Consider the following 25,688-nt stretch of genomic DNA (forward strand, 5'->3'; position numbering starts at 1 on the left):
ACAGCAAGCAGAAGAGCCCACCACTCAGAAGAAAGTTGTCCCAAGAACCATGAGGGACAAGGAGCAGACTGACGCTATGTAATACAAGTACAGAGCACAGGATCAGTGCAGGTGTACTAGCAGCGGAAGGCCTCTTTAGAGAGACACTGGGTTAACAGGGTCCCACTGCTTTATGAAATGTTTTAATTTTGTACTAAAATAATTTATTCCTTTCTGGCCTGCTATGAACAGCTTCTACTGTATTTCACCCCGGGAGCATGGGAAGTTAGTCTGACAAGCTATTCTCTTGCTATTCTAAGTGAGTTCAGATGCACACCTGGTCACACAAAATGCACACGCTAAATGGATGGGCTAAGGACATTCCTTAGGACACAAAGGAAAACAAACTATTCCGTACTTGTATTCCTATAGACGACAGCTTTCTCTTGGGGACGTTTTCCACTTTAGGCTCTTCGCTAGTCAGAGTCCCTTTGTCACTTTTCAAGGTTGCATTTTTCTGTGGTAATTCTGGAGTGTCTCTTGCTGGAGTCACGACACTGCCCCGTGTCACGCTGGGTGTCCTGGTGCTGTCCAAGCTGTCTGAAGAATTGCTCAGCCCTGACTGACTGGTCACCTCACTCTTGTGGTCCTGGCTGTCCAGGTAGGTGTCCTGCGCCGATTCAGTGCTGCTCTGCACAGTGACAGAGATGAACGGCTTTGATGTGGTCCGAGGTGGGACAGGAGGTGGAGTCTTTTTATATGCCACTAGGCATGATGAACCTGCAGGGACGGAGGTGGGAAGAACGGAGAATGCAAGAGACAGATTGGAGAGAGAGAGAGAGAGGGAGAAACACAGTAAAAGAGAAAGAAAAAGCAGGTCAGTCACAACATCCAAGAAGAGCCTCCAACTAGAAGCTGGAGGCAGAAATGCAGAAACAGCCTACAGCCAGCAACTCACACTGGGTAACCCAAACCAAAGCATACTGGGAAGCAAAAGGCAGAGCCAGAGCTAGCTTGCAAAAGAAGTCAAAAGAAATTCCATGATGGGTGAAAGGCTAGAAGCAGAGAAGAGGTACAGAGAAGCCTCCCAAGGATGCTACAAGGTTTAGCAAGTATAAGCCTCCACGGTGGGGGAATTCTGTTTGGCTAAGCCCTATGTTTTAGTGTCCTAGTACAGCCAAGTGTCTCAGCTCTTTGTCCCATCAGTTGACAACTTTCAGAGTCTGGATCAGGATGGTGGTTTTTCCTATAAAAATGGAAAGAAGCCATAAAGTTTATTAGATGTTGATGGTAGGAATGAACGTTTGTGAAGTACCTTAAAAACCCATCTGCTATGCATTTACAGCAAAATACATCGTGCTGGATCTAACAGCCTGAGACAGGCCAGGCAGTGCTGCTCCACATCCCCAGGTCCAACCAGTAATGAGGCTGAAGATGTGTTCCCAGGAAGAACACACAGAAAACACATCGACTGCATATGTATATATACACACATACATGGCCAGCCACACGTCAGACGAGAGCAACTAAACAAACAAGTGACAGCAGCAATGGCTTCATCAAGGTGGCCCCTCCAGCAGCTGGGCTCACTTCATCTGCCCACTAGCTGGCCTCTGGATCCCAGTCCCCGATGTCCGGACATGAGCCTGAGGCTGAAGTAACAGCCCAGCCGCAGTATAGGCCATCACACGTACACAGGACTGGGTGCTCTCGCCCCAGGGCCGCCTCACCCCCTTATTCCCAGGTTTCGTCACCTACTCCCTGGCTCACCTGGCTTGGCCTTTCCCAGCGAGCACACACACCTGCACTGCTCTGGTCACTGCCCCGGGGACACGAGGACCCTGTGAGCAGCACCCCCGCAGCCCCAGCTGCTGCAAGCCCAGAGCAGGGCCCTCATCCAGGGCAGGGTAGGAAAGACTTCGATATGGAGACAGCACAGGTTGTGCTGGCCAGGGCAAGGCACAGCCAGGCAAGCACACTGAGCAGATGACTAGCCACGTGCAGCTACCCTCTTTTATCCCTTTACCCCTCTATTTCCCCACTCTTGATCAGATCTCCTAAATCCCTGCCCTTATCCCACCTTTGGTCTAGCAAGTCCTATATCATTCCAAACCGCTTTTCCTCTGTGCCCCCAGAACGCATTGCACCCTGTGGCAGCAATTCCCTTAGCCCACGAGACCCGAAGAGCTCATGGTGATGGGTGCCGTGCCTGGCCACCAGGCTAGTGGCTCCTCTGGGACAGCCCTGGGAGAGCTCCATCCCCAGGAGACCTTGCTTTGGGTTCCCTCCTGCTGTTGTGTGCCCCCACACTCCTTGAGCTCACACGGATGGAGCTGTGATGGGCTGGTGGCCCCTGAGGCGAGCATGGCAGTAGCCCAGCAGGGTCTTACGTGGGCTCCCCTTCCTGCCATTGCCTCCGAGCCCCTTCATGGGCTGAGCAGCTTGTCAAATAAGCTAACAATCTTCCTCTTAATAATGACAAAGGCCCACACCATCCTTTCTCCTTGCACGGCAATCCCAGCCATCGATTCACCCACCCCCCAGGAGCCCTCTGAGGGGCTGCTAGGTCTGTGTGGCTGTGGTGTGCCGAGACCATGGAGGGAACAGCAGGACCAGAGCTGCTTAGGTTGCAGGGTAACCCCGCCACAGGGGCCCTGCCCTTCAAACTGACCTCCCACGCCTCCCACCACTCCACGCACCTCCCTCCTAGCCCTTGACCAACAGGAGCCAGCACCGGTCCATACGTCCCGCAGCAATACAGATGGGCTGTACAAACCCCAATCCAATTACTACGTGTTCTCCTGGTACGGACCTGAGGACTGCAGGAGCTGTCATTTCCCTTGGGTTCCTTGCACCAATCCATATCAGTTAAGCTTTACACCCCAAATTACAAGCCCAATTATACATACATAACATACATAACCTCCCCATAACCCTTGACCCTAAATCTGCTGATATAGTGAGGGATGCACAGATAGAGATACCTCGCAGATCGCTGTCATTATACAATACTGACAACAATTTCATCATTTCTACCCTCAAAGTAGCCACTGGCACATTAATAAATCAAGTACCAGATCAGAAGCAGGTCAGGAGTCCTCCATCCACCTGGGGACTGTGAGGGCAGGTCCTGCTGCTTCCCAGCGTCACCTTCCAACAAACTGCACTGCCTGCATGCCCCAGGGAGCTCACAATAGCACATTTGACAGATATTTTTTAGGGCAATTGGACACAGCCATGAACAATTCTGGCTCAGCCCATCACAGGGTGCTCTCTGCTTCTTGAGTAGTTTCAGCACTAATAAATGAGAAGCAACGAATGACCCTGATTAGAATTGCGTACAGGTGTGGGAAGTGATGTTTCAGCTGACCTGAGCCTCCTGACTCCTCCTTTTTCTCCCCAGAAAGGTCCCTGTGTAGTCAACTTCTGCTGTAAGCACTTGCAGGGTGCCCCGGGGCCTGCCTCAGTCTCTGATGGGGTCAGAGCCAGTCCCAAGCACCCGCAGTAGCACAGCCATATCCTCTGCAGGGAAATTGCACAGCTACACATTGTGCATTGCTGACTTGTTGCATATCCCCATACCCACCACATTAATAGCTACACGTTCCATTCCAAAGGGAGCTAAAAGGAAGGGGTTACAGAGAAGGAGGAGGAGATATATGTTTCCAGAAGTATTTATGCGCCTGAAGATGCTGAGAAGCCCCATAATGGTCCTGCTGCTCCAGGAGCACTACAGAGCCTGTGAGGCTGCCAAGCAGGCTGCCTTTCAGCGTGAATCCAAACAGGAACTCAGAAAGACAAAGCTAATACCTGTTCCCTCCTGCCCTTAATACACAGGAGTCCAGAACAAATTGAGCAGTGTCCTGATAGCCACAAGAGCAGGACCTCTCCTAACTGCTCATCCCAGCCCCTACACCACCTTCTGACACGAGTCCCTCTTGCAGCCTTGTGGGACATGCAACAGGGAGCCATGCAGCTGAAATATAACCAGGACAGTTCAGCTTGACCTGTTCCTGGTACTATTCCTTGTGTTGGCACAAGCCATATAAACTGCTCAGGGCAGCCTGAGCCCACAGCTGCTGTGCATCCAGCCGGGACGGGAACTTCTTATGCACTTTGAAAACCACCCACAGTCATTTCCTGGAAGGTCAGATACAAATGCTGCAACTTGTTAAATTTACGTGCCAAAACACAGCTACACGCATCTTCCAGCCAATCCTTCAGTCATGTAAACAGTGTGCCCCTGCACTGCACGGTCACCGCTAACTGATGACTACAGCGGTACCGGCATTCCCTTCCCACTCACCAGTCACACGCCACCCCCTTCCTCAGCAGGGTGCAAACTCATACATTAGGGCAGCAGCAGGACTTGCTGCAGATGCTCAAGCAACACTAGGTCAGAACTGTTCAGTATCTCCAAGCCAATCAGTCTCACCACTGGGACGCTCAGTTCAGCAGAAACCCTAGAGCAGATGGCACCCCTTGTACAGGCTGAACTGCAGCACAGAGCTGACCTCTGCCCACAGCACTGCTTTTCTGCATCTCGTTTGTCGTACGTATGAATTGCCAGCTCAGCAAGAGGCAGGGAGACGCTAGAGCACCAACTACTGCATGCCTGCCCCCTTTTCCCCATGATCCCTGCTGGGCATCCCAACACCTCCTTCGGTATGCTGTAGATCCGGTCAAGTTAAAACTTGACTGTTACAGATGTTTGCCTGCTCTACCCTTTCAGGACAAGTCTTGGCTACACCTATGTAGCCACCAGGCTAAACTGGTGAAGCGCTCATGTCAGCATGGCCAGGAGAGCATTCCTCCCCAGTTGTACACCTGAATGGCCTCTTGGGTGCGTGGTGAAATAGCTCATCTGCACACACACCTGCTCACGCGGGATGACTCTCTGATGACTGCTCTGGCAAGTGGAGGAAGAGAGTTCAACTCCAGACATGCGCTAGGGAGTGCGAGAGCAGCCCGTGCATGTGTCTGCTCAGGCGCTGAGCTCACGGCTGGCTGCTGGAGCACAGCAGTGGTGGTGGCTGCTGCTGGAGTTTCAGGCAGGTGGAGCCCCGCCAGCTCTCCAGAGCACAGAAACAGAAGCCATCGAGCATCCCATGGGTAAAGAGCACCCACACCGTCACTTTGCCAGGGCTAGCCACCAGAAGAACACCATCTTGAATAGTTAGATCAATTTCTGGGCCAGTCTCACATCCAATCTGTACATCTCATCCCAGCAATACAGGATCAGCCAGAACAACACAACAGGAAAAGCCCCTTTTTAAAGCAGGCTACTCCTCCCTGCAGAGAGGGATTTGGGGGTTCTGGCAGATGAGAAGCTCGACATGAGCCAGCAGTGTGTGCCTGCAGCCCAGAAGGCCAACTGCATCCTGGGCTGCATCACCAGAGGGGTGGTGGGAGGGGAGGGAGGTGATTGTGCCCCTCTGCTTTGCCCTGGTGAGGCCCCACCTGGAGCCCTGCATCCAGGTCTGGGGCCCCCAGCACAAGAAGGTCATGGGGCTATTAGAGCCGGTCCAAAGGAAGGCCACTAAGATGATCAGAGGGCTGGAGCACCTCTCCTATGGAGAAAGGCTGAGAGAGCTGGGGCTGTTCAGCCTGGAGAAGAGAAGGCTCGGGGGTGACCTCATTGTGACCTTTCAGTACTTAAAGGGTTCTTATAAAAAGGATGGAGCAGGACTCTACTCGTGTAGATAATGATAGGACAAGGGGGGAATGGTTTTAAACTGAAAGATGGGAGATTTAGATTGGATGTTAGGAAGAAGTTCTTCACTCTGAGGGTGGTGAGGCACTGGCACAGGTTGCCCAGAGAAGCTGTGGATGCCCCATCCCTGGAGGTGTTCAAGACCCGGCTGGATGAGGCCCTAAGCAACCTGATCTAGTGGGTGGCATCCCTATGGCAGGGGGGTTGGTACTGGATGGTCTTTGGGGTCCTTTCCAACCCAAACCATTCTGTGACTCTATGCCACCAAAACGCAGGAAGCTCATGCTGCCACATGCAACTGTACCAGGAGGCTGTAGCAGCTACTATCTAAGACAAGCAAAAACCACCCCAAGGGGAAGAGGAGAAAGCCTACCTGCATGACCCTCCAATTAAAGATACCCACCAGACATGGCCTCTCCGTTCTGAACATGGCACTTGGCCCCAGCGTGCCCCATGTCACCGAGCAGCGAGCCTCTGTGACACCATCAGGCATGGGGCAGAACCCATGGGAGTGGTGTGGTGGTGGTTTGCTGCCATGTTTACACAGTAGCACAGCTTGAGTTTCCCAGCTGCTGTTTATGCCCACAGGACTGTATGTAACTGTAACAATTAGGAAGGTCAATCAATTATCTGGTATTGAATACTGCAGCTAGGAAAAACAAGGGGAGGGTAGCACATCAGACAGAAGGCAGCAGTAGAGTTTCCTGAGGAAGACTGGTGGTGATCAGGGTCAGTAATATAAATTCAGCCTTCCATCTATCTACAGGCAGTAAGAACACTGTGGTGCTACATATACGGACCAAAGAAGCTACTTCTTTTGTTCCAGGGGATGGTTTCGCACTGTCCTGGCCAGCTGAAGGGCACAGAGCTTGTTAGAAGGGATTCCCATCATACCAGCAAAATGCCCTGTTAATTTAAGTGTAGTCGGAATTGATTATGTGACCTACAGGAGTTTATGGCTCTTAAGAGCTCATGCAAATAAAAGGAACACAGTTCTTCAAGTCTCCTGATCTTCCTAAGAATGCCCTGACGAGCACAGTTGGAAATAAATCCCACTGAAGCCCTCTGCAACCCTAAAGCAGACTTTTGATTGCAAACCCAGAAACTACAACTTAGCTAAAATGGGTTTCAAAAGCCAAAGTTGTGTAAACATCTAAAACAGCTCCCTTCTCCTTCAATGCAATCCTGAACCACGTTTCAACATTTCTTCAATCCATGGGAAGAGACAAGAAGCCAAAAGGATGCTGTGAGGAAACCAAGTGCAACCTGCTGTTTCTGTAAGGGAGATACTACTGCACCAAGAGCAGGCAGCATGCCCCCATGGACTACTAGAGGTCAATCCCACCAGCTATCAGTTCTTGAGCTGCTGGAGGTCATAACCTATGGTATTTAAAAACCCACCAGAGATTTGTTTGTGATGTAACGTGGAGCTGCAATCCACACAGGCAGTTGGTCAGGTATACATCTTACTCTGCTGTTTGCCCATTGCGTACAGCACCATCAGCTAAATTTGCTTGTGAACATTAGCCCACACCGCAAAAAGGCACAGAAGAACAAGAAATGTTGAAGTTTTGCTTAAGCTTCCAGTTAAATATCCTGCCCATAGGATCTCCTAAGGCTTGAGTAAGTTGTGCTTGAGTAAGTTGTTTGATGCTGATGTGGATGATTGATCTGTTGGGGGAGCACTGTCTTTTTAAAGTCTTCCTTGTGTAGTTGTTTTTAGAAAGCATCATGTCTGAAAGTTAGCATCTTCCCCACGACATTACCTGCTGCTCTTGGGGGCTTGGGCAATACCCACTGACTTTGCCTCAGGCAGAAGAGATGCACTTTCAGAACCTGGACAAGCATTCCTGACCCTCAAAAACAGTTGAGCATGCCATGATCCTCTCCTTCTCCTGCAGAATCAGGAAACTGCATCTTGAAAGACTAAGGCACAGGAGTCATAAAAGAATATTAAATCCAGCACTGCTTTAAGAGGCCCCTGTTTAAATACCACAAGGCAGTGCTTACCTGCTTAGTACCTGTAGCACTGCCAAGGTATTTGGTTTTAGATTTAAACATTGAAATTGCTGTCAAGTGTGTGTCTGGCATGAAATGCAGTTCTTTTGTTGCTATTGCTGATTCAATACAGCCAGGTGGTATTTCTAATCATTTCCATGGCTTTGAAGACCCATTCAAGCCATCCTCATTTTTATTAAATCATCTCAAAAGCTGCAAGCCACAATCAGTTGTGAGGACAAGTTAGATCTCCCTCAATTGTAGTAGCAGGGCTCAGATTGCTATCACTTTCCTGCCCTATGCATCATCCCCTTTCTCCATGGGAAGATCTGAAGAAATGACCTCATTTCCCCATGCCTGAGGCAGTGTGTTCCCAAATAATCTCTCCCACTACAAGACAAGTTCATTTGCCTTTTAAATGAAACATCTTAATAATATTACAGCAAACAAGAAGCCTCAGTTGCATTAAGCCCATAGGTTTTAGTCATGTCTCTGGACTTCTTTAAGGAGTACATACATTTAGAGGCAGTTTTCAATAGCAAATTGGACCAGAACGGTCACATTCCAAACAGTCCGACCTCTACTTTCATGAACTTGCACAATACTTCAAAGCTAAAACTATAATGAACTGCAGGATGTTTTATTTGTAGAAAGTCCAAGTAAAAATGATTCCCACTAACAATTGCTACTGAACACAATACAGATTTTTATTGATTTTATGGTTCACAGCAATCTCTTCAAACCTTATTCGTGCTTAAGCAAAGTCTTTCTAGCCCTTCTAGCCCTTGAGACAGCGGCCACAGCACACAGACCTACCTGAAACTGTATTTGGACTACAGAAGCTGACCAGAAGCTGGTCTGTTTCAGAACAGCTCATGTGGAAGGGACCTTCAAAGATCATCTAGTCCAACTCTCTGACCTCTTCAGGGCTACCCTGTTAAAGCACAGTAACAACTGCATCGCCCAAATGCCTCTTGAACACTGACAGGCACTGGGCATCAACCACCTTGCTAGAAAGCCTCTTCCAACCTTTGGCCACCCTCACAGTCCAGAATACTTTCCCGATGCCCGGTCTGACCCTCCCCTGGCACAGCTTTGTGACCTTCCCACACATCCTGCCATCGGTCCCAGGGGGCAGAGACCGGCACCTCCTCGGGAAGCCGCAGAGAGCAGCGAGGTCGCCTCTTGGCCTCCTTTCCTCCAGACTGGACCACCCAGGTGCCCTCAGCCTCTCCTCACAGGACAGGCCTTCCAGCCCCTTTTCCAGCTTTGTTGCCCTCCTCTTTCAAGGACCTTAACATCTGTTTCATACTGTGGGGCCCAGAGCTGCACACACTTTTCCAGGCGAGGCCCCACCAACAGAAAACAGAGGGACAATCGCCTCATTTGACCGGCTGGCTGGGCTGTGTTTAATGCACCCCAAAATGCATATTTTTTTTCCCCCCTTGGCTGCCAGGGCTCGCTGCTGGCTCGTGCTGAGCTGCTGTCCCCAGCACCCCCAGGCCCCATCCAGCTGAGCTGCTCTCCAGCCACGCGTCTCCCAGGCTGTGCCCGTGTCCGGCACTGCTCCGTCCCAGGGGCAGCACCCGGCCTTTCCCTTTGTTGACTGCCCCACGCTCCCATCTCTCCAGGTCCCTCTGCAGGGAGTCAGCAGCACCTCCCAGTTCAGTGCCATCAGCAGACTCGCTGAGGATCGTCCCACTCCTGCCGGCAGATCGCTGATAAAGATGTTGAACAGGCCTGGCCCTAGAAATGAGCCCTGGGGAACGCCACTGGTGATCAGCCCCCAGCCAGATGCAGCCCCGTTCACTAGGGCCCTGTGAGCTCTACCATCGAGACAGTTCATCACCCAGCGCAGTGTCACAGCTGGACAGAAGGATGCTGTGACACTATCAAAGGCCTTACTAAAATCCAGAAAAACCACATCCACCTCCTTCCCTTCATCCACCAAGCAGGTGACCTTATCATAGGAGACCAAATTACTAAGACAGGACTTTCCTTTGATGACCCCCTCTTGACCATGCCTGATAACAGCTTTGTTCTTTAAGTGCTTTTCAATATCCCCCAGGATGATCTTCTCCACAACTTTCCCAGGGTCTCAGGTTAGACTGAGGTCTGTTGCTTCCTGGGTCTTCCCTCCTGCCCTTCTTGTCACTGGGTATAATGTCAGCCAGCTGCCAGTCAGCAGGGACACCCCCAGACTCCCACCACCTTTGGTAAATTGCTGAAAGGCTCTAACATCTGCTAACTCCCTCAGTACTCTGGGGAGAATCCCATAGACTTATGAATGTTGATCTGATACAACTGTTCCCTTACACGTTCTGTGACCATAGATGGAAAGTCACTGCTCCCCCAGTCACGGTCCTCCAGCTTTGGAGACCAGGCACCCCAGGATCTGTCACTAATATTACTATTAAAAACTGAGGAAAAAGGCATTAAATGCCTCCCTTTCCTCATCCCTACTTGTTGGGTGACCATCTTCATCAAGTATCAGTCCAAGGTTTCCCCTAAACCTCCTCTTGCTGTTGACATTCTTGAAAGAGCCCTTTTTTTTTATTCTGACACCACAGCAGCCAGATTTAATTCAAGATGAGCTTTGTTTTTTTCTTGTTTTGTCCCTGCAGAAGCAAACAGCAGCTCTGTGCTCTCCCTGTGAAGCCAGACCTTCCTTCCAGAGGTCACGTTTTCCTTTTCTGCTCAAGTTCCTGGAGTCACCTGTTCAGCCAGGCAAGTCTTCTGCCCTGCTTGCTTGACTTGTGACACAGGGGGATTGCCTGCTCCTGGGCTTTTAGAAGGTGGCTCTTGAAGATTGACCAGTGACCAATGGACCCCAAACCCTCTAGAGCTGATTCTCAGGGGACACAGAACTAGCTCTCTGAGTAGCTCAAAGTTTGCTCTCTTTAAAATCCAGGGTGGCAACTCCACTGACCTCTCTCATTATACCAAGAACTTTGAATTCAAGTATTTCATGAACACTCTGGGCAAGACAGCCACCTACTGTCACACTCCCACAAGCCCTTCTCTATTCTCAAACAGGCCCAGGAGGGCTCCTTTCCTACTTGCAGCAGGAAGTTTTCTTCAGCATGCTTTAGAAACATCCCAGGCTTGCTGGTCACAGCAATATTATATTCCCACTTTGTCTAGGAAGGTGGAATTTACTAGAAGGACAAGGGCAACTGATCTGGAGATTTCCTACAGAATAGCTCATCCATGTCACTGCCCTGGGTGGGTGGTCAGTAGTAGACACCCACATCTGCTGTGCTCTCTCTCCCCTTTATTCCCCACCCAGAGGGTCTCTACTGCATCATCCCTAACAGCAAGTGCTGTGTAGTCTCATCTCTCCCTTACACACAGCCCAACACCACCCTGCCTGTCCCTCCTGAACAGCCAACAGCACTCCAGCCACGGGGCTCACCCCAGCAAGTCCCACTAATACCAGTGATATAACTCTGGGAGAGGACCAGAACTTCCAGTTCATCACATCTGTTCTCACACTGTGGGCATCGATACACAAGCATTTCAGATGTGCTCCTGAACCCTCACTGCTCCCCAGAGCAGCACAGACACTCCATTAGCCTTGCCACCTCAGATGGTGCCACCCAATCCCTTGGCCTAACCTCAGTGTTCCTAATGGTATAGCCCTCCTCCCTCAATCCTAGGTTAAAGCCCTCTCCATCCACCTCACCAGGTTATGGGCCACGAAACATTTCCCCCATTGAGACAGGTGGGTTATACTCATTGATGGTGAAGATTTGCCAATTGATGAAGATACTTAGATTGGTTAAGGCATGAAGAGAAATCTAGGTACCTGTATTAGTCAACAGGAAAATATTTCCATCTAGACAAGATGGGCATCTTCACATGACAATTCCCATTTCCTGCAATGAACAAGTGACTGTCTTCACAGAAGACTTACACTGGTTAAACAAAGCCACACTCCTGGAAAGCAAACTTAAGTGACTATTTAAATACATTGTTTGTGGAAAGGCTGTAAATACGTACTCCTTCAGTGTTTTCCATTCATCCACTTTAGCAGTAGCAGTCTTTGAAAAAAGAAAATCTTATCTCCACACTACATAGAATAAAATAAGCACCTGAGAAGGAAACGAGCAGCTGACAGTGACCAAGCCAGAGCAGCAGTGTGGGAAGCAGAGCTCTTGCTCAGGCTCCCCCCACCAGCCGCTACATCCACAGCTGTGCTGCCAGAGCACTGCCTGCACTACAGCCCAAGGTGTGTGCTGCTTCCACAGAAGCCAAGTGTGCCCCCCAAGACCTGCGGCATGACCAGCCCGGGTCCTTCAGAAGCTCTCAGATCATCAGGAGCAACTCCTTCAGCACCCAACCAGCTCCCCCCAGCTCTTCTTGCTGTAGCTGCTGTCATTGTGTAATCATGCAGATAACAACCCTGGCTGTGGTCTCAAGTCAGATGACAGCATGTGCATCAGGTGGTGCTCAGTGACCATCAGGAGCTGTATGCAGACATCTGGGAGGACACACCACCAGGCATGCGTTATAGCCCCTGCATAAGTCCATGCACACAACAGCCCAGCTCCTGCTGCACATCCCCAGAATGCTGCAAGTACTTCTGGAGGAGGTTAGAGAAACCCAAGCTCACGTTCCCCGCCCAATCACCTCCCTCATCCTCAGGCCTTGGCCATGACACAGCTCCATAGATAGAACACCAAGCCCCACAGAGTGCTTGCATGCATCTGAACTGCAGCCAGGGCAAGGTGGCCACCGCCACACCACTGCTTCTTCCACCACCACACTTGCTTCCAGGACAGATGCAGTGAGGTCTGGGGCTGGTGTGCACTGCCCCATCTCTTCCCAGGCAGTGGGCACGCCCTCAAGCCAGGCCCAGAACAGAGCACCAGCACTGCTGGGACACCCAGCCAGATGCAACATTACTGCAACATCAGGGAACACAACCAAAGAGGCCACAGCAAGGGAAGCTGGATCTGCAGCTGAGATCAAGGAGAGGTGAAGGGAAGCAGGCTCATCTCTTGCACCTCATCCTGAGGAGGAATCAGCTTGAGGTCACACCCCAGCTCCGTGCTCCATCACGCAGCAGCTGTTACCAGCAGCAGCTTTGGGAGACAACCATACATCAGTTCAGTTTGTGCCCAAGTCACTTTTCCTGACCCAAACAGCTACAGAAACTGGCTATTTCCACTTACACACGCCTTACCTCACCGGTGAGATGAACATGCATCCGATGGATGTGCCCTAACAGGGCCGTTCTTCCCACACAGAGTGCTTTCCTCCAGGAACACGCGCCATGATACCGTGGACACACCTGACGCATATCCCAGCTCACTGCTGCCAGGGGCCTGTAGCAGGCTTCTAGACTAAATTTCTGCTACCTGGCTTTTTTTGCAGAAAGAAAAATAACTTTTTAGCTTTAAGGCATGAGAAATACCTACTTCCTTGGAACCCAACCACAGGTCAGCCAAAGAAGCTAACACAGTTGTCTCCTCACCACTAAGCAGCAAACACTGCCACATTTGCTAGAGCTACAGTATTAAAGTCAGACCCACACAAATAGGTCTCTGCTTCCTAGCTGGGACAACACTTGCTGGCCAAGCAAGCACAGACATTGGGGAGACTTGGCACCTGTTGCTCTGGTTCAGTACCCACCTTGGTCACAGCATTCTTGCACATCTCTAGCGCTAAGCTGGCTGGATAGCATTTCTGACAGGTATTTATTTGCTGCCTGTCAAGATAAAAGGGACTGCCTTGCATTTGTTTGTCCATTGCTAATAACATTCAGTTCCTGCATATTGCAGAAGCAAAAGAACAGGACATATCTGCAGGAAGACAACCCTGAACTCAAGGGAACATCTTTCAAGTGTTACAGTCATAGTAAGAGTGCCCCCTGCAACAAGTACACAACCAAAGGACTCTCCTTGAGCATCAGCCACGTATTTCTGGACTAATGGTACCGCTTCTATCCAGAAACGCACCACAGAATGCTCTGTGCAACCATTTGTGTTCTCTGCCCAGCCATGACAGAGATGCCTCCAGGGTGAAGAGGGGCATTAGTTAACAGCAAGGAGCAGCTGTGCTGGCACACCAGGCACAGGGTGAGGCAACTAAAGGAGGGCAAGCAAGATGGCACGAGTCACCACTCAGGACTGCAATAAATTTTCAACAGATTTCTGGTTAGATGACTAGTCCCTGGTATTTTGCAGGGGGAGCAGAAATGTTTAGTCAGTGAAGGGAACACTAAGAGGGCTGTGATCTCTACCTTAGGGGCTTTGAATTTTTCAGTGTACCAGAGGTCTGAGCACCTTGGAGATGCTCTTATTAGGAACTGACATCGATACCTAAGCAGGGAAGTTACAATAAGTACTCATACACCAAGAACTGCCACACTGGGAAGGCAGTTTTTTTTCCCCCTTCCCTTTCAAAAAAAGGCAGCCACTTATAGAAGGTCACGAATTTAAGAAGAGGTATGAAGCATCAGATGACACCACCCAGGAACGCTGGGGGTTTAAAAATACCCTATCTTGCACAGTTGGACTTCTGACTGATTTTGGCCACTGACTGCTACGGCAGTTTACACTACTGTCAGGACAACACATGCTGCAGAGAACACCAGCCACAGACACTCCCAAACCCATCTGCAGTAACTATTACTGGGGCTTCTATTTGTGTTAGAAGTGTCATTGTAATTTCTCCCCACCCTCCCCAAAGTAATTTTCAGGACAGGTTTCTGAAGCAAGTAAGAGCAGCAATACACAACTCCACCCTGCTCTACAGATGCACGTCCAGAAAGCTCTCCATCTGGACTGTGGAGTCAGGCAGTCTCCAATCCAACTAGCACAGGGCAGCATTGTAAGGGAGCTTTTTTTTTTTTACTCCCCCCAAGCTGTTAATTCATTAATAAGCACAAAGAATCTGGAAAAAAACCACTGCCCTGCCTTGAGACATCACTAGGAAGTAAAATGCCACAAGCATGGTGCCAGCAAAGGCAGAACTCCAGCTCAGGCAGGACCAGAAGCCCAGTCCCCACGTCCCCATTGCCTCTCCTGGGCTCTGCTCACCCATCATATTCCCACAAGCTCTACCAAGGATCCTATCCTCTCGGGCCAGGGTCCTCCTCCACGAATTCAGCCAGCACAGAAGAAGTCACCAGAGCCTCAGCAGGCTCCCAGGCAGCAGCAAAGGGGTGACCAAGCATCTGTCCTGCCAGCTTGTCCTGCATAGGTTGGGCAGCAACGGAGACACCAGCCGATTCCTTCCACTGCCTGTCTTGCCTGGACCCCACAAGCCTACAAAGGCAAACCTGCAGGCTTGCAAAGAGCTGCCTTCCCCCACGAAGCACAACCACAGCACAACCACTTCCCAACCAAGTCCCCAGCTGTGCAGGACCTGCGCAGCAGAGCTCAACAAGCAGAGCAGACAGCAGCAGCTAGGGAGGCGCCAACACAATCCTAACCCCACAGTAGTTTTTTTTTTTTAAACAAGCATAGGAGCTTGCAGCAACAGAAGCTCAGCTTGGCTTTGAATGTGTCACCCCCACCCCCCAGCCCCTCACCACCTCTCATATACACGCGAACAGGATCCTTCCCCTCACAGCAGCAACACAGTGGCTCTGCCCCAGGTGAGAGCCATGGTGGGCAGAGCGAAGAAAGCAAGTCCTCCGCTGCTGCCGAACAGGACCCAGGGAGCAGGGTGGCCAGGAGGGCCCCGATATATGTCCGCACAGGGCAACATCCATGGGAATTCATGGTGCTGCTTTCCCTGCCCCTGGAGAAGGCAGCAGGCCCCACTGATGCCTCAGCCATGCTGCAGCGAGTCCTCTCCCAAAAGTCCTCAGCAAAGGGCTTAGCTCTGAGCCGTTCACGCTGCGGAGGATTCCTGGAGGGCAGAGATGCCCATCAGGCAGCTGCCGTCAGGACAGACTATTCACAGCCTATGCCAGATCTCACATCCGATGTAGGTGAGAGTCAGTGACAGATGGGGACACGCCATCTCACAGAGCCCATGGAGGGCACTGCCAGCTGCAGGTCACAGCTTCTCCCTCCAGCACCACCAGGGTGGCAGAGCTGGCCTGCAGCTCAGCACCCTACCGCTCGCAGGGCTCCAGGAGATGCTGGGACCACTTCAGCAGCCTGCAGACCACAGCTCAGTGACCACTTACCAGCCAAAAGCTCTTCAGATAAGTGAGATACGCTACCCTAAGATATGCTGACACAACAGGAGCGCAGCCCTTTATGCTAATGCTGATACACTGAAGCACTGTCCACTTCCTTCTCCTGCTCCATGCAGCTGTGCCCACAGCAGACTGTCACACAGATGGGTGGCAAAGCTCACTTTGCATTCCCAGCACGAAGGATTACCTGTTCCAAAGCAGAACCTGCACCTTGACCACGCAGTGGTCAGCGCAGAAGCACAGACATGCAGAGCTCAGCGTAGCGCTCCCACCACCAGCAGAGAGACTGGAGAGACTAGACTGATCTGCTAGCTAAGCAGGAGAGAGAAAGTGTTTTAAGATACATGTGGAGTCTTGCTTTCCATGAAGAATATTTTCAGGAACAGCACTTATTGCAGACCCCGTTCCTCCTTCCTTTTAAAGGCCTACTGTGGTGATCAGAAATAATGACACCTTCACTGAGAGGCTGGAGGAGTCCGTTACAGCAGACCGCACACTGAAGCTTGTATCTGGGCCAGTTTTGGCTCAGCAGCCCTGGATGTATTAGAAAGGCCTCATGAAGAGCAAGAACGGTGCAGGACACCCACAACCACAGCCAACATATGCAGAGAGGCACTGAAGGGAGCACTTGCCCAAGCTGGCTGCGGCAGCACTGCTGTCACACAGACCACTGACCCGTCTTCGCACCTCTCCCTGTTCCAACGCCACTCGTCCGGCAGCTTTTGTTCAGAAGGACAAAGGCAGCATACAGGTGAATGTAGTACATACATGAACCAGACATGAATTAGCCAGTGCCACTGTGTTGCAGGCTGCTTCCCTTCTCCACTGGGGACATTAATCCATTGCTGTCAGAAGCAACTGATGCCACATGAAGTTGCAAGCTGCACCAACCAGGGTTAGGCATTTAGAGGAGACACTACTCTAACAAGTGACTGAGAATCCTCTGTTCATCCACTACTACAGCCACTTCTAAGTGCACTGAGAGTATTAGCATTAAGGTATTTAGGAAAGCTAGTATAATTAAGCAGCTCTTATTAGTTTTTCTCCGAGCTAGTAGTTTCTAGAATATCCTGCAGAGGTAGGTTCCACGCGCTAATTATGCATCACATGAAATACTCCTTCCTGCTTGCCATCACTTCACTTTATGCAATGCCACACTACTCTCGTTCAGAGGATGGCACTGCAGGTGCTTTTAACTTGTTTGTGTCACTGTGGAAATCCAGGGAATCTTAACACTTCCTCAAAGTCACACCCAGTCAAAAAACACATGGCTGGAAGCTCATGCAGGACTGCTTGATAACCCCAGTCTGTTCTTGTCCATGTCAAAGAACAACAGCCCAGACTTATTTTAGCATTTGCTGACCTCTAAAGCACAAAGTCATTCTCAAGCACTTGTTCAGGTGAAAGGAGACACATTGTACTCAAATGCAGCTTATTGCCTGCACTTCGAAAGCCTGCAGAGTGCAACAACCCAACTTCTTGCCTTCTAAGAAAGAATTTGTCCACCCACCATGTTACCAATAGTGCCATTATTCTGCAGTACTTCCCCACATATGTCCCTTTCAGCTCAGTGACCATCCTCCAATCCCATCAGTAATCAATCTCACTTTTGGTCCAGGTCTTTGGGCAGCTGCGGGAACGTGCGCTGCAGTATGGTGGAACTGCACCAAGGCCAGCCTGGCCAGGGAGCTGGAGGTCCTGCAGGAAGTTCCTGCTTCTACAGATGTGCAGTTTTTTTGCAGTACTGGCTTGGTCCCACCAACAGTCTTGGAAGCATCGTGGATGGGTTGCCATTATTTTAAGTGTGCCATTTAAAAACTGTTCATAGAAGAGCTAGCCAAGAGGGTGCTGAAAGTGCTGATGGCAGTCAGCAGCTTGTCAGATACTGTGATAACAGCAACAGGGCTGCACTGGTGTCAGCAACAACTAAGCTCTTGTTAGCACTCCCCTGGTATAAACAGGGCTCCTAGAAGATTGCTTCACTCCCAAGAACAGAAGGAGCAGCAATTCTCCAACCTACCTCAGACAGAATATCTTGAAATTGCCACCATTGCTGCAGAAAAGCCTCAAGGCAAGAGAAGAATTAAATCCCCCATTACTTTATTCAGTCTCAAGGTTTTCACCACAGTGTGTACTTACCATGTTCCAGTTTTTACCCAAACAGGGAATTGCTGGCATCTGCTCTCACAGGATGAGATTCCAGCTGTTTTAGGCTGATGCAAATATTCAGTGAAGCAAATACTCAGTGATGCCACCAAGAGCAGCAGAGGTGGTTTTGCCAGAACATTATGAAAAACGCTCCCCACACCCAGATGACTAGAAATTCTTTGTAAGCTAAAAACAAACCACACCCTGTACCCACAGGGCCAGGGAAAGCACATGTGTCAGCAGACAACAAGACAACAATAGAACAGTCTCTGTGCAATGGAGATGGGGAAAGGCATCAGGCTTAGATATACTTCTCCCTGCACTTACCCACCCTGTGAAAAAACCTAAATGTTAATCAGTATGGTCTTTTTCCACTTGGACATTTGTTTTCAGGCAGCAAGTACCCAAGACTTACATCTTCAAAGCTGCAATCATCAACGGGTTTTAATATTTAGATTAAATTGAAGCTATTTCCTCCCTTAAGTATGTACAAACCAAGATGTGGCAACATTATGCTAATACTGGAGAATCAAAGTCAAAGTTGCTGGGAAACTTCTGTTTGCTAACAGTATGAGCTTTCCAAGTTACAGGAAACTATTCCACATTCTAATTCCTAATCTAATATGGCATTCGTTATAAGATTAAAAACATGGATGCAAAAGGCTGTAGTAGGTTCCTATCATCGGGTTGCTCCCTCTCTTCTTCATTAGCATTAAATTTGGCAGCAGTTAGCTGCTGCACCAATCAGAGCAGGCAATGCTGCAAACCTCTCATCTGATCTAAAGAAAGAAAATCAGTGCTCGAGAGTCAGGGCATGCAATTAAGCAAATATACCAGCTTTCTAATCCTTTTGGATGAGGTATTAGAAAGCTTTTCAAAGTATAGCTGTTATCATTGCTTGGGGTTTCTGCATATATGAACTAACCCACATTACAACAAAGCTGAGCTGACTTTGTAATACCCCTTCTTCCACACTGCTATGCACACAGGGGGTACACTGGGACCATAGGGTATGTCTGCAGTTACTTAGCCTACGCTGCTCGCCCAGAGGCCTCAACTTCGATTTCCTAGGAATTTGAAAGACCACAAACACTTCCCTAACAATGGTCCCTTCTCCCAGCCTTTCAAGTGAGGGGGTTCCTAGAGTAATTCCAGAAAGCGCTGGGTTATTCTATTTGAGGAATCAAGGAGACATGGATTCATGTAGGCAGGACCTGCTCATCCACAGCCATGTTAACCTGGTCCTCTAACCTGCCATAAGGGTTCTTTGAAGATTTAAGACTATTATCTAGGCAAGGAACACAAGGAGAGGCGAAGACTCCTACTGCATCGATTTCACAGATTCAGTCACTAGGCAACAAGACTGGAAGACACTGTCTTAGCGGTGCTGCTTCTCTTGCCATTTTGCCTGCCATGGTAGACTCAGGACCTACTCCTTTGTCTTCAGCTGTCTTGAGTTCGGTATTGTACATGGAAGACTCCCTGACCTTCCAGGGAGGGTTACCATTAAACTCCACTCTCAAGGAAAAGCATTGTATGCCACTAGAGCACAGCCTGCTGCTGTCAGGAACCTGCTCAGCCATAACAGCTTATTTTCCTGCCTTGAAAGTTACGTGCTGTAAGACTTCTGGGCTTCACCTCCCCTGTTGGTTATTCCAGCCTGGGCTCTGTTTTCCACATGGGATTTATTGCTATTGACAGATCACTAATTTCCCTGCACAGCTTTCAGGTTTCTACTTGCGTGACCTCATCAGCAACAAACACCACCTAGCTCAGACTCCCAGGAGTCTTCGGGTTGTTCTGTAGGATATTCCAAAACACTTGCTCCCAGGACTCCACTTGTAAAAGCTAAATACCAACAAGCAGATCAAGCAGAGCTTCCAGCATTGGCACTTCTGCTTTTCCTAATGTGTTCCACCACACCAGGCGGAAAAGGTTAGTCTGACCAGGTTGGAAGAAGGTAGCAAACTAATTTAGAGTGGCTTGAGGAAGGCGGTGAGAATGACCGTGAGCCAGACTGTTTTAAAGTTATTCCAGTAGAAAACAGTTTACCAGGGATGTTTTTTGGAAGAAGCCACTCCTCGCTCAACCACAGCTGTCTAACCCTGAAGAACAGCATTCACTTGATTGCCCAAAGCTGGAGGAGCCTCCAGGGAAGCCTGCTGAAAGACACTACTCCAGCTTTCTGTAGTCAAAGAGATGTAAACAGATGTCACGAGCAAGCTTTCCATGGTAGTTTTTTCAGAAGCACAGAACAGCCTCAGAAGCCTAAAGTGTTGCTTTCTCCTATTCATTTTCAACTTTCCACTTAGCACATACTACAGCTTCATAAGGCTGTGTCAGACATCCGCACCTGTACCAGGCAGCACAAACACCACGAGGTGTTTTCTTCAGCTGCAAATCCCCTGCTTCAGACATACACAAGCCTTTTCTCCAGTATAGAGAAATCTCAACAGTAGGAAGTGGTACCACAGCAAAAATGCAGGATCTGTTGTACTGTTGGTACAACACGGTATGCAAGTCAAACACTGGAACTGACATAGCAGCTCCAGGAGGAACTGCCCTGCTTCTCATATCAGGGACTTACCCTGTCTGAAGTTCTGGAGAGGAAGTTATGAGTCTTCTTGAAAGGGTCTTTGGAGTCACAATACTACCAAGCAGCTGTGCTGCCAGCCCTTCTGGAGAACATGATCAGAGATTTCAGCAAGCAGGTGCCAGACAGTTGTTAGCCACAACCCTATCTCTCCCCCATTTCCCCTTGCCCAAAATCTGAGCATTCAAACAGCCGTTACAGCATGAAGGTAGAGACTACTCAGAAGTCCACATGCCAAGACAACTCCTCCTGCAAGGGTGGAATGGAATGGACAAACTAAAACTGCTCCTAGTGGAGACTTCCTCACACCAACAAGGACGAAAAAGGCTTTGAAGAAAAAAATGAATTTGGATTTTCCAGGACAAGGAGCCAAAGCACTGAGCATTGGCCTGACCTTGCTCCCACACCAAGGGGAGCACACTTACCAGCTTAGTGAAAAAACCCCTCTGTATTTCTCTGAAAAGCCCAACTAACCCAGACACTCTAAAGACTGCCCGAGGCTGGAGTTATTCCTCCACTTGGCCATTTCCCCACACTTGGACCAGGAACAATTACTGAATTGGAATGAATCACTGCATTCAAGCATCCACCCTTCTTCATGCCAATTATCAAACACCAAGACTGTCTGTAGGATGAAATTCACAGTAAGAGCAGCTGACTCTTCCGAACAAAATGCCCATCTTCTGATGAAGTGCTTTCCGCCAGCTCAGCCTTTGCCTTTAGCTGAGAGTGATCCCTGAGCACACTGATACGTGAGTAGCTACTACAAGGTAAGCCCCAGTATAGACTCATACCATGTCAGCTACTCTGGGGTCTTCCACTTCGTGTCTTTGCAAGTAGGAACTACCATGACCACAAAGGCAGAGGGAGCTGCTCTGCCTCACCACTTCAGGCGGAGCCAGGACTAAGCCCAAGCACATACACTGCAGTCGGTCTGTCCCCAGTAAGGGGACAGTGCACTTGAGTGCCTCAGAGTCAGTCCTGATGCCTGTGATATTGGACTGGGAAGCAAACTAATCAATGCTTCCTACATTTTCCTGTGAAGTACCTTCAAGAAAACATTCAGCTTTAGATACTAAAGCCATACTTTCAGAGGCAGAGAGACCAGTCAGGTTTCTTGGATCTAGGCCCTGCCAGAAGAGTTGAGACAGTTACAACATGCTGACTAAAGATGCTTAGTAAGCAACTAAACACCAGATCTCCATCCCTTACAAGACAACTACTCTGAGTCTCAGCCAGGGTTTAGCTAAAGCTTGGTAAGAATGGAATAAAGCTACCAGAACCTCCTCTGCATGGCTCCTGCCAGGCAGCAGATGCAGTGTGAGCATGCCATCAACATGAGAATGACACGGGGAGAGGGAAGTGCTGTCAAGTAGCTAAAAAACTGGAATGCTGAAACTGTTCCCATTACAACATAAGTTAGAAACCTAGAGTGCATGCTGCAGAAGTTATTTTTTTCCCCGTATAAAGAAGCCACTATTGTTGTCAGCTCTGGCACTATACTGCAGTGAGAGAAAAATTCCTTAATAGTCTTTCAAAGGCCAAAACAACCACGTGCTTTAGAAATTAATAGTCCTGTGGCAAGCAAAGAGGTGGGGAAACACCAAATAAGTGCCTTTAGTTTTCAAGTGTCTGGTTTCCATTGTCTTCCACTCACACAAACCTGGCAAAGCACTGGATGCTCTCCCACTTGCTCCAGCTGTGGCCATGCATCCACGGGGGGCTGGGATGTTCGTAGAAACAGGGCACAGCAGCAGCCCCATGTGCGGTGAGAGCAGAACGCAGGTCCCAGGGCAGCCCCTCATGTGGGTGGCCACCCACCACCCACCGGGCAGCTGCTCTGCCTGCTCCAAGGGGCTCTGAGCACCCAGCTGCAGAAGAGTTGCCCTCACCGATTTACAGGGATGCAATGAGCAGCTAGGAGAGCCCTTCCTGCACAAGTGACCATTCCCTACTTGCTAGGGCTGGTGTCTTCGACAGTCATACCAAGAGTGAATCCAAGCTTCAGGCAGCAATGTAAACGTTTCTATTACTGGCCCATGCTTCCAGAAGACAAGACGCCTAGGAGATGATAGCAGACAAGCTACATACCAACAAGGCTGAATTCTGAGACTGTGAAAAGAACAACAATGCATTGAAGCATTGATGGGGAAAAAGTCCAACCTCCCTTTCAGCAATAGACATTTAGTTCTTCTATTTCTCTATCTGTAACCAGCACGCACTGTACAGCTGAGGAAACAATAGTAACAAGTTATTTTGGATACTGTTTTGTAAATAGATGCATGGCCAGTTATCTAATCATGGGAACATTAATACAAGGAGGCTCTGACAGAACAGCAGAGCACTTGTAGGGCTATTTAACAGCAAGCTTTCAGCAGCTTGCATCACCTTCATCGGTAAATTCCCATGGAGCTGCAACATCAGCAGCCTATGCTGCAAGACGCCTGGAACAGTTTGTGAAGCGCCACCTCCCTTGGTACTACAGGGCTGCCCCCTCCTACTCCAACCACTACTGTAAACAACCACAAGGACAGTTAAAGGAGGCACCTCTACAGCAAACTTAACTGACATTTAATTGACAGGACACCTGACAGAACTGCTACCAAGCCCAGTGCAACCTAGGCCAGCACCCTCTGCTATCCCCCCCCCAGCATGGATGCCTTATCCCTGGGGAAAGGGTGTAACAACCCAAGTGAGTCACACTGGGCACACAGGAGGCCACCATGCTGTGAGGATTTACACAAGGATACAGCCTGATTTCAACTTGATTTGCATACCTCAGCAGGCCTCACACCAGGAAGTCATTACTGAGTGCTTAGAAAAGATGCAAACAGCTCAGACACCAAGAAAGCAAGGCATGAGAACAAGGTATTTGTGTGAAAGACTACCCTTAACATTGCTCAAGCTCACATTAGTATGTATGAGATCCATGAGCAGACCACGATCTACACACACCTGTGAGGCCAGAAGGAGCCCTTTGTACAGAAGCACTGCATTAGATGGGCAGCACAGAGCTCAGCCAAGCCATGCACCTCGCGCTCTGCACCACACCAGGAGCATTACAGCTGCAGACCTAGGGGCAGCCAGAGCTTGAGGCCAGGCGAAAAAGCAGGGCTATGAAAGCAACCCAGGGAGTCGAAGCCCTTTTCTTTCTCCTTGCAGCTGTTACCTGTCCCCCACCACAGCCCCGGTTACCACTTGGCATGGACCAGACCTCGTGTGGCCACACAGCACATGAGGGAGCCAGGGAGATGAAGGCTGCAAGGCTCATCAGCATCCCGCTGACCACACAGAGAACAGAGGATCCATATGATTTGTGGTTTCTCTAGGCCAGGAAACCAAGCATATGGCAATTTGCAGCACAATTAACACTAACATTATTAACAGTATTATTAACAGTATTCTGTTAAATTAAGTACCGCATCGCTCAGAGCCAGGGTCATATCTAATTGAAATAGGACACAGCCTCCCAAACTCCTGTCCTACTGGACACATGCCTCTGGGACAGCTCAGCCTCTACCCCAGGACTATTCTGCCAGTGACAGTTTTAGAAGCACTCCCTGTTTGAAATTAAAGGACAGTTCACACTCTACAGCAACGCAGAAGGAAATATCTAGGTTCAGCTCCATCATGCATTTTGAATGAGCAGGCAAGTTTTGCACAAAACCACTGCACCTAAGTTCTGCAGATATTTAGCTATCTGGGCACATACACAATTTCAGGACAACATTTAGTAGTCAAATTCACTGGAATGTCCAGTACCACCATCCAGCAAGCTAAAAAAATCTTTAATAAATTCAGGACTAAGGACTCTGACCTGTTCTTCCTCTTGGCTTGCTTCAGCAGTGATCTTGAAGCAAGAGCATGATTTAAGGCAAATTTTAACACAGTATGAGTCTGCAGTCACTGAATGCCTGGCTTTACTAGACTGCTTTTTTCATTAGGAAGTTACATTCCAGGATGTTCTGCCCTTTGCCTGCCCACCCAGATTCCAGGAGAAGCCACCTTCTCTGCTACATGCAGCACTCCAAGCAGAGGAAAAACACGGAAGATGGCAACACTTAGAGCTAGAAGTGGATTCAAGTAGGCAAATGTTATTGCTGTTCTCAAACCCAGGATGTTATTAGAAAAAACTCTCAGGAGCCTGACTAACTAGAAAACTGCTTTGTGGTTTAATTCAACAGTCCCTGCCAGAAGGAACAAGTTTGCCTTGGGCTTTGGCTCCTGCACCTGAGATGCAAGAAGCTTCAAAACATTAAGGTTTAAGTTATCAAACACTTCCTTTAAATTTAGATTTTTAGATACACAGAATATATATTTGGCACCTTATTAGCAGAACATTCATTAGTTTCTATTAGATATGTATATGAGCAACACAGTGCAATAACATGGAACAATTCCTTCTGAAATTTTAAAGCTAGCTTGCAATCTGACACACCACCTAGGACAACCAAACTACCCTGTGATGTCCCACTCATTTTGAGCATTCAGCCCCTCAGTAGAAACAGAAGTTAATCTGTTGGCTCTGAAGGTGCCAAGGAGAAAGGTGACAAACTGAACCCAAGAGCAAAATAAAGCACAGCACGAAACTCTGGAGGGAGACTGCACTTCAAAAAGCCACAAGCACAAAACCTAGTTTTCCCTACGTGGTTGAGGCCCCTGCTGACCCCCTTCCCATCCCCGCTCCGCTTACAGCTGGCAAATTCTGCAGGCAACTTTGTACAGCACAACAAAGCGAGCAACAAGTGCTTGCTGTCTCTCAAGGCAAGAAGTTATGCCCACTGTACAGGAATGTGAGCAGCTGAGCTACTGCACCCTGAGGAGCATGAGCACAGCTGGAATCGCAGCATTTGAAACAGCCGGTTACTTTGAGAACAGTGCCCCAGGTTCTCACACCTTGATGCCAGACACACTATGAAGTACCACTCCAGTGGGGTAATGAGCATTCTGCTTTCTGGAAGTAGTTAATACCAGAAAAAAGTAGACCTATTCAGACTCCTTGCTGCGGAAACTCACTCCTTTCTTCTGTCAAAGCGATTTTGCCATAAAGCCAGCTAAGAAAGTTATTCATAAATCTCATCCACAAAAAGAAAAAGGAA

General features: G+C 49.2%; 1 protein-coding gene across 6 annotated transcripts in view; it reads right to left on the reverse strand.

Moving 5' to 3' along the window:
- The window catches only part of DLGAP4 (DLG associated protein 4), a 182,318-nt gene that overhangs the window by 8,094 nt on the left and 148,536 nt on the right, over positions 1–25,688 (reverse strand). For 5 of the 6 annotated variants that reach the window (XM_066978613.1, XM_066978612.1, XM_066978614.1 and 2 more), the window contains one exon: positions 398–759. In XM_066978613.1, the coding sequence (XP_066834714.1) occupies positions 398–759 (362 nt within the window). Of the gene's footprint in view, positions 1–397; positions 760–6,095; positions 6,163–25,688 lie in introns of those variants that run through there. The other variant, XM_013195891.3, reaches the window with a different exon arrangement.

This window comes from Anser cygnoides, chromosome 16 (genome assembly GCF_040182565.1).
Source record: "Anser cygnoides isolate HZ-2024a breed goose chromosome 16, Taihu_goose_T2T_genome, whole genome shotgun sequence".
NCBI classification, from domain to species: Eukaryota; Metazoa; Chordata; class Aves; order Anseriformes; family Anatidae; genus Anser; species Anser cygnoides.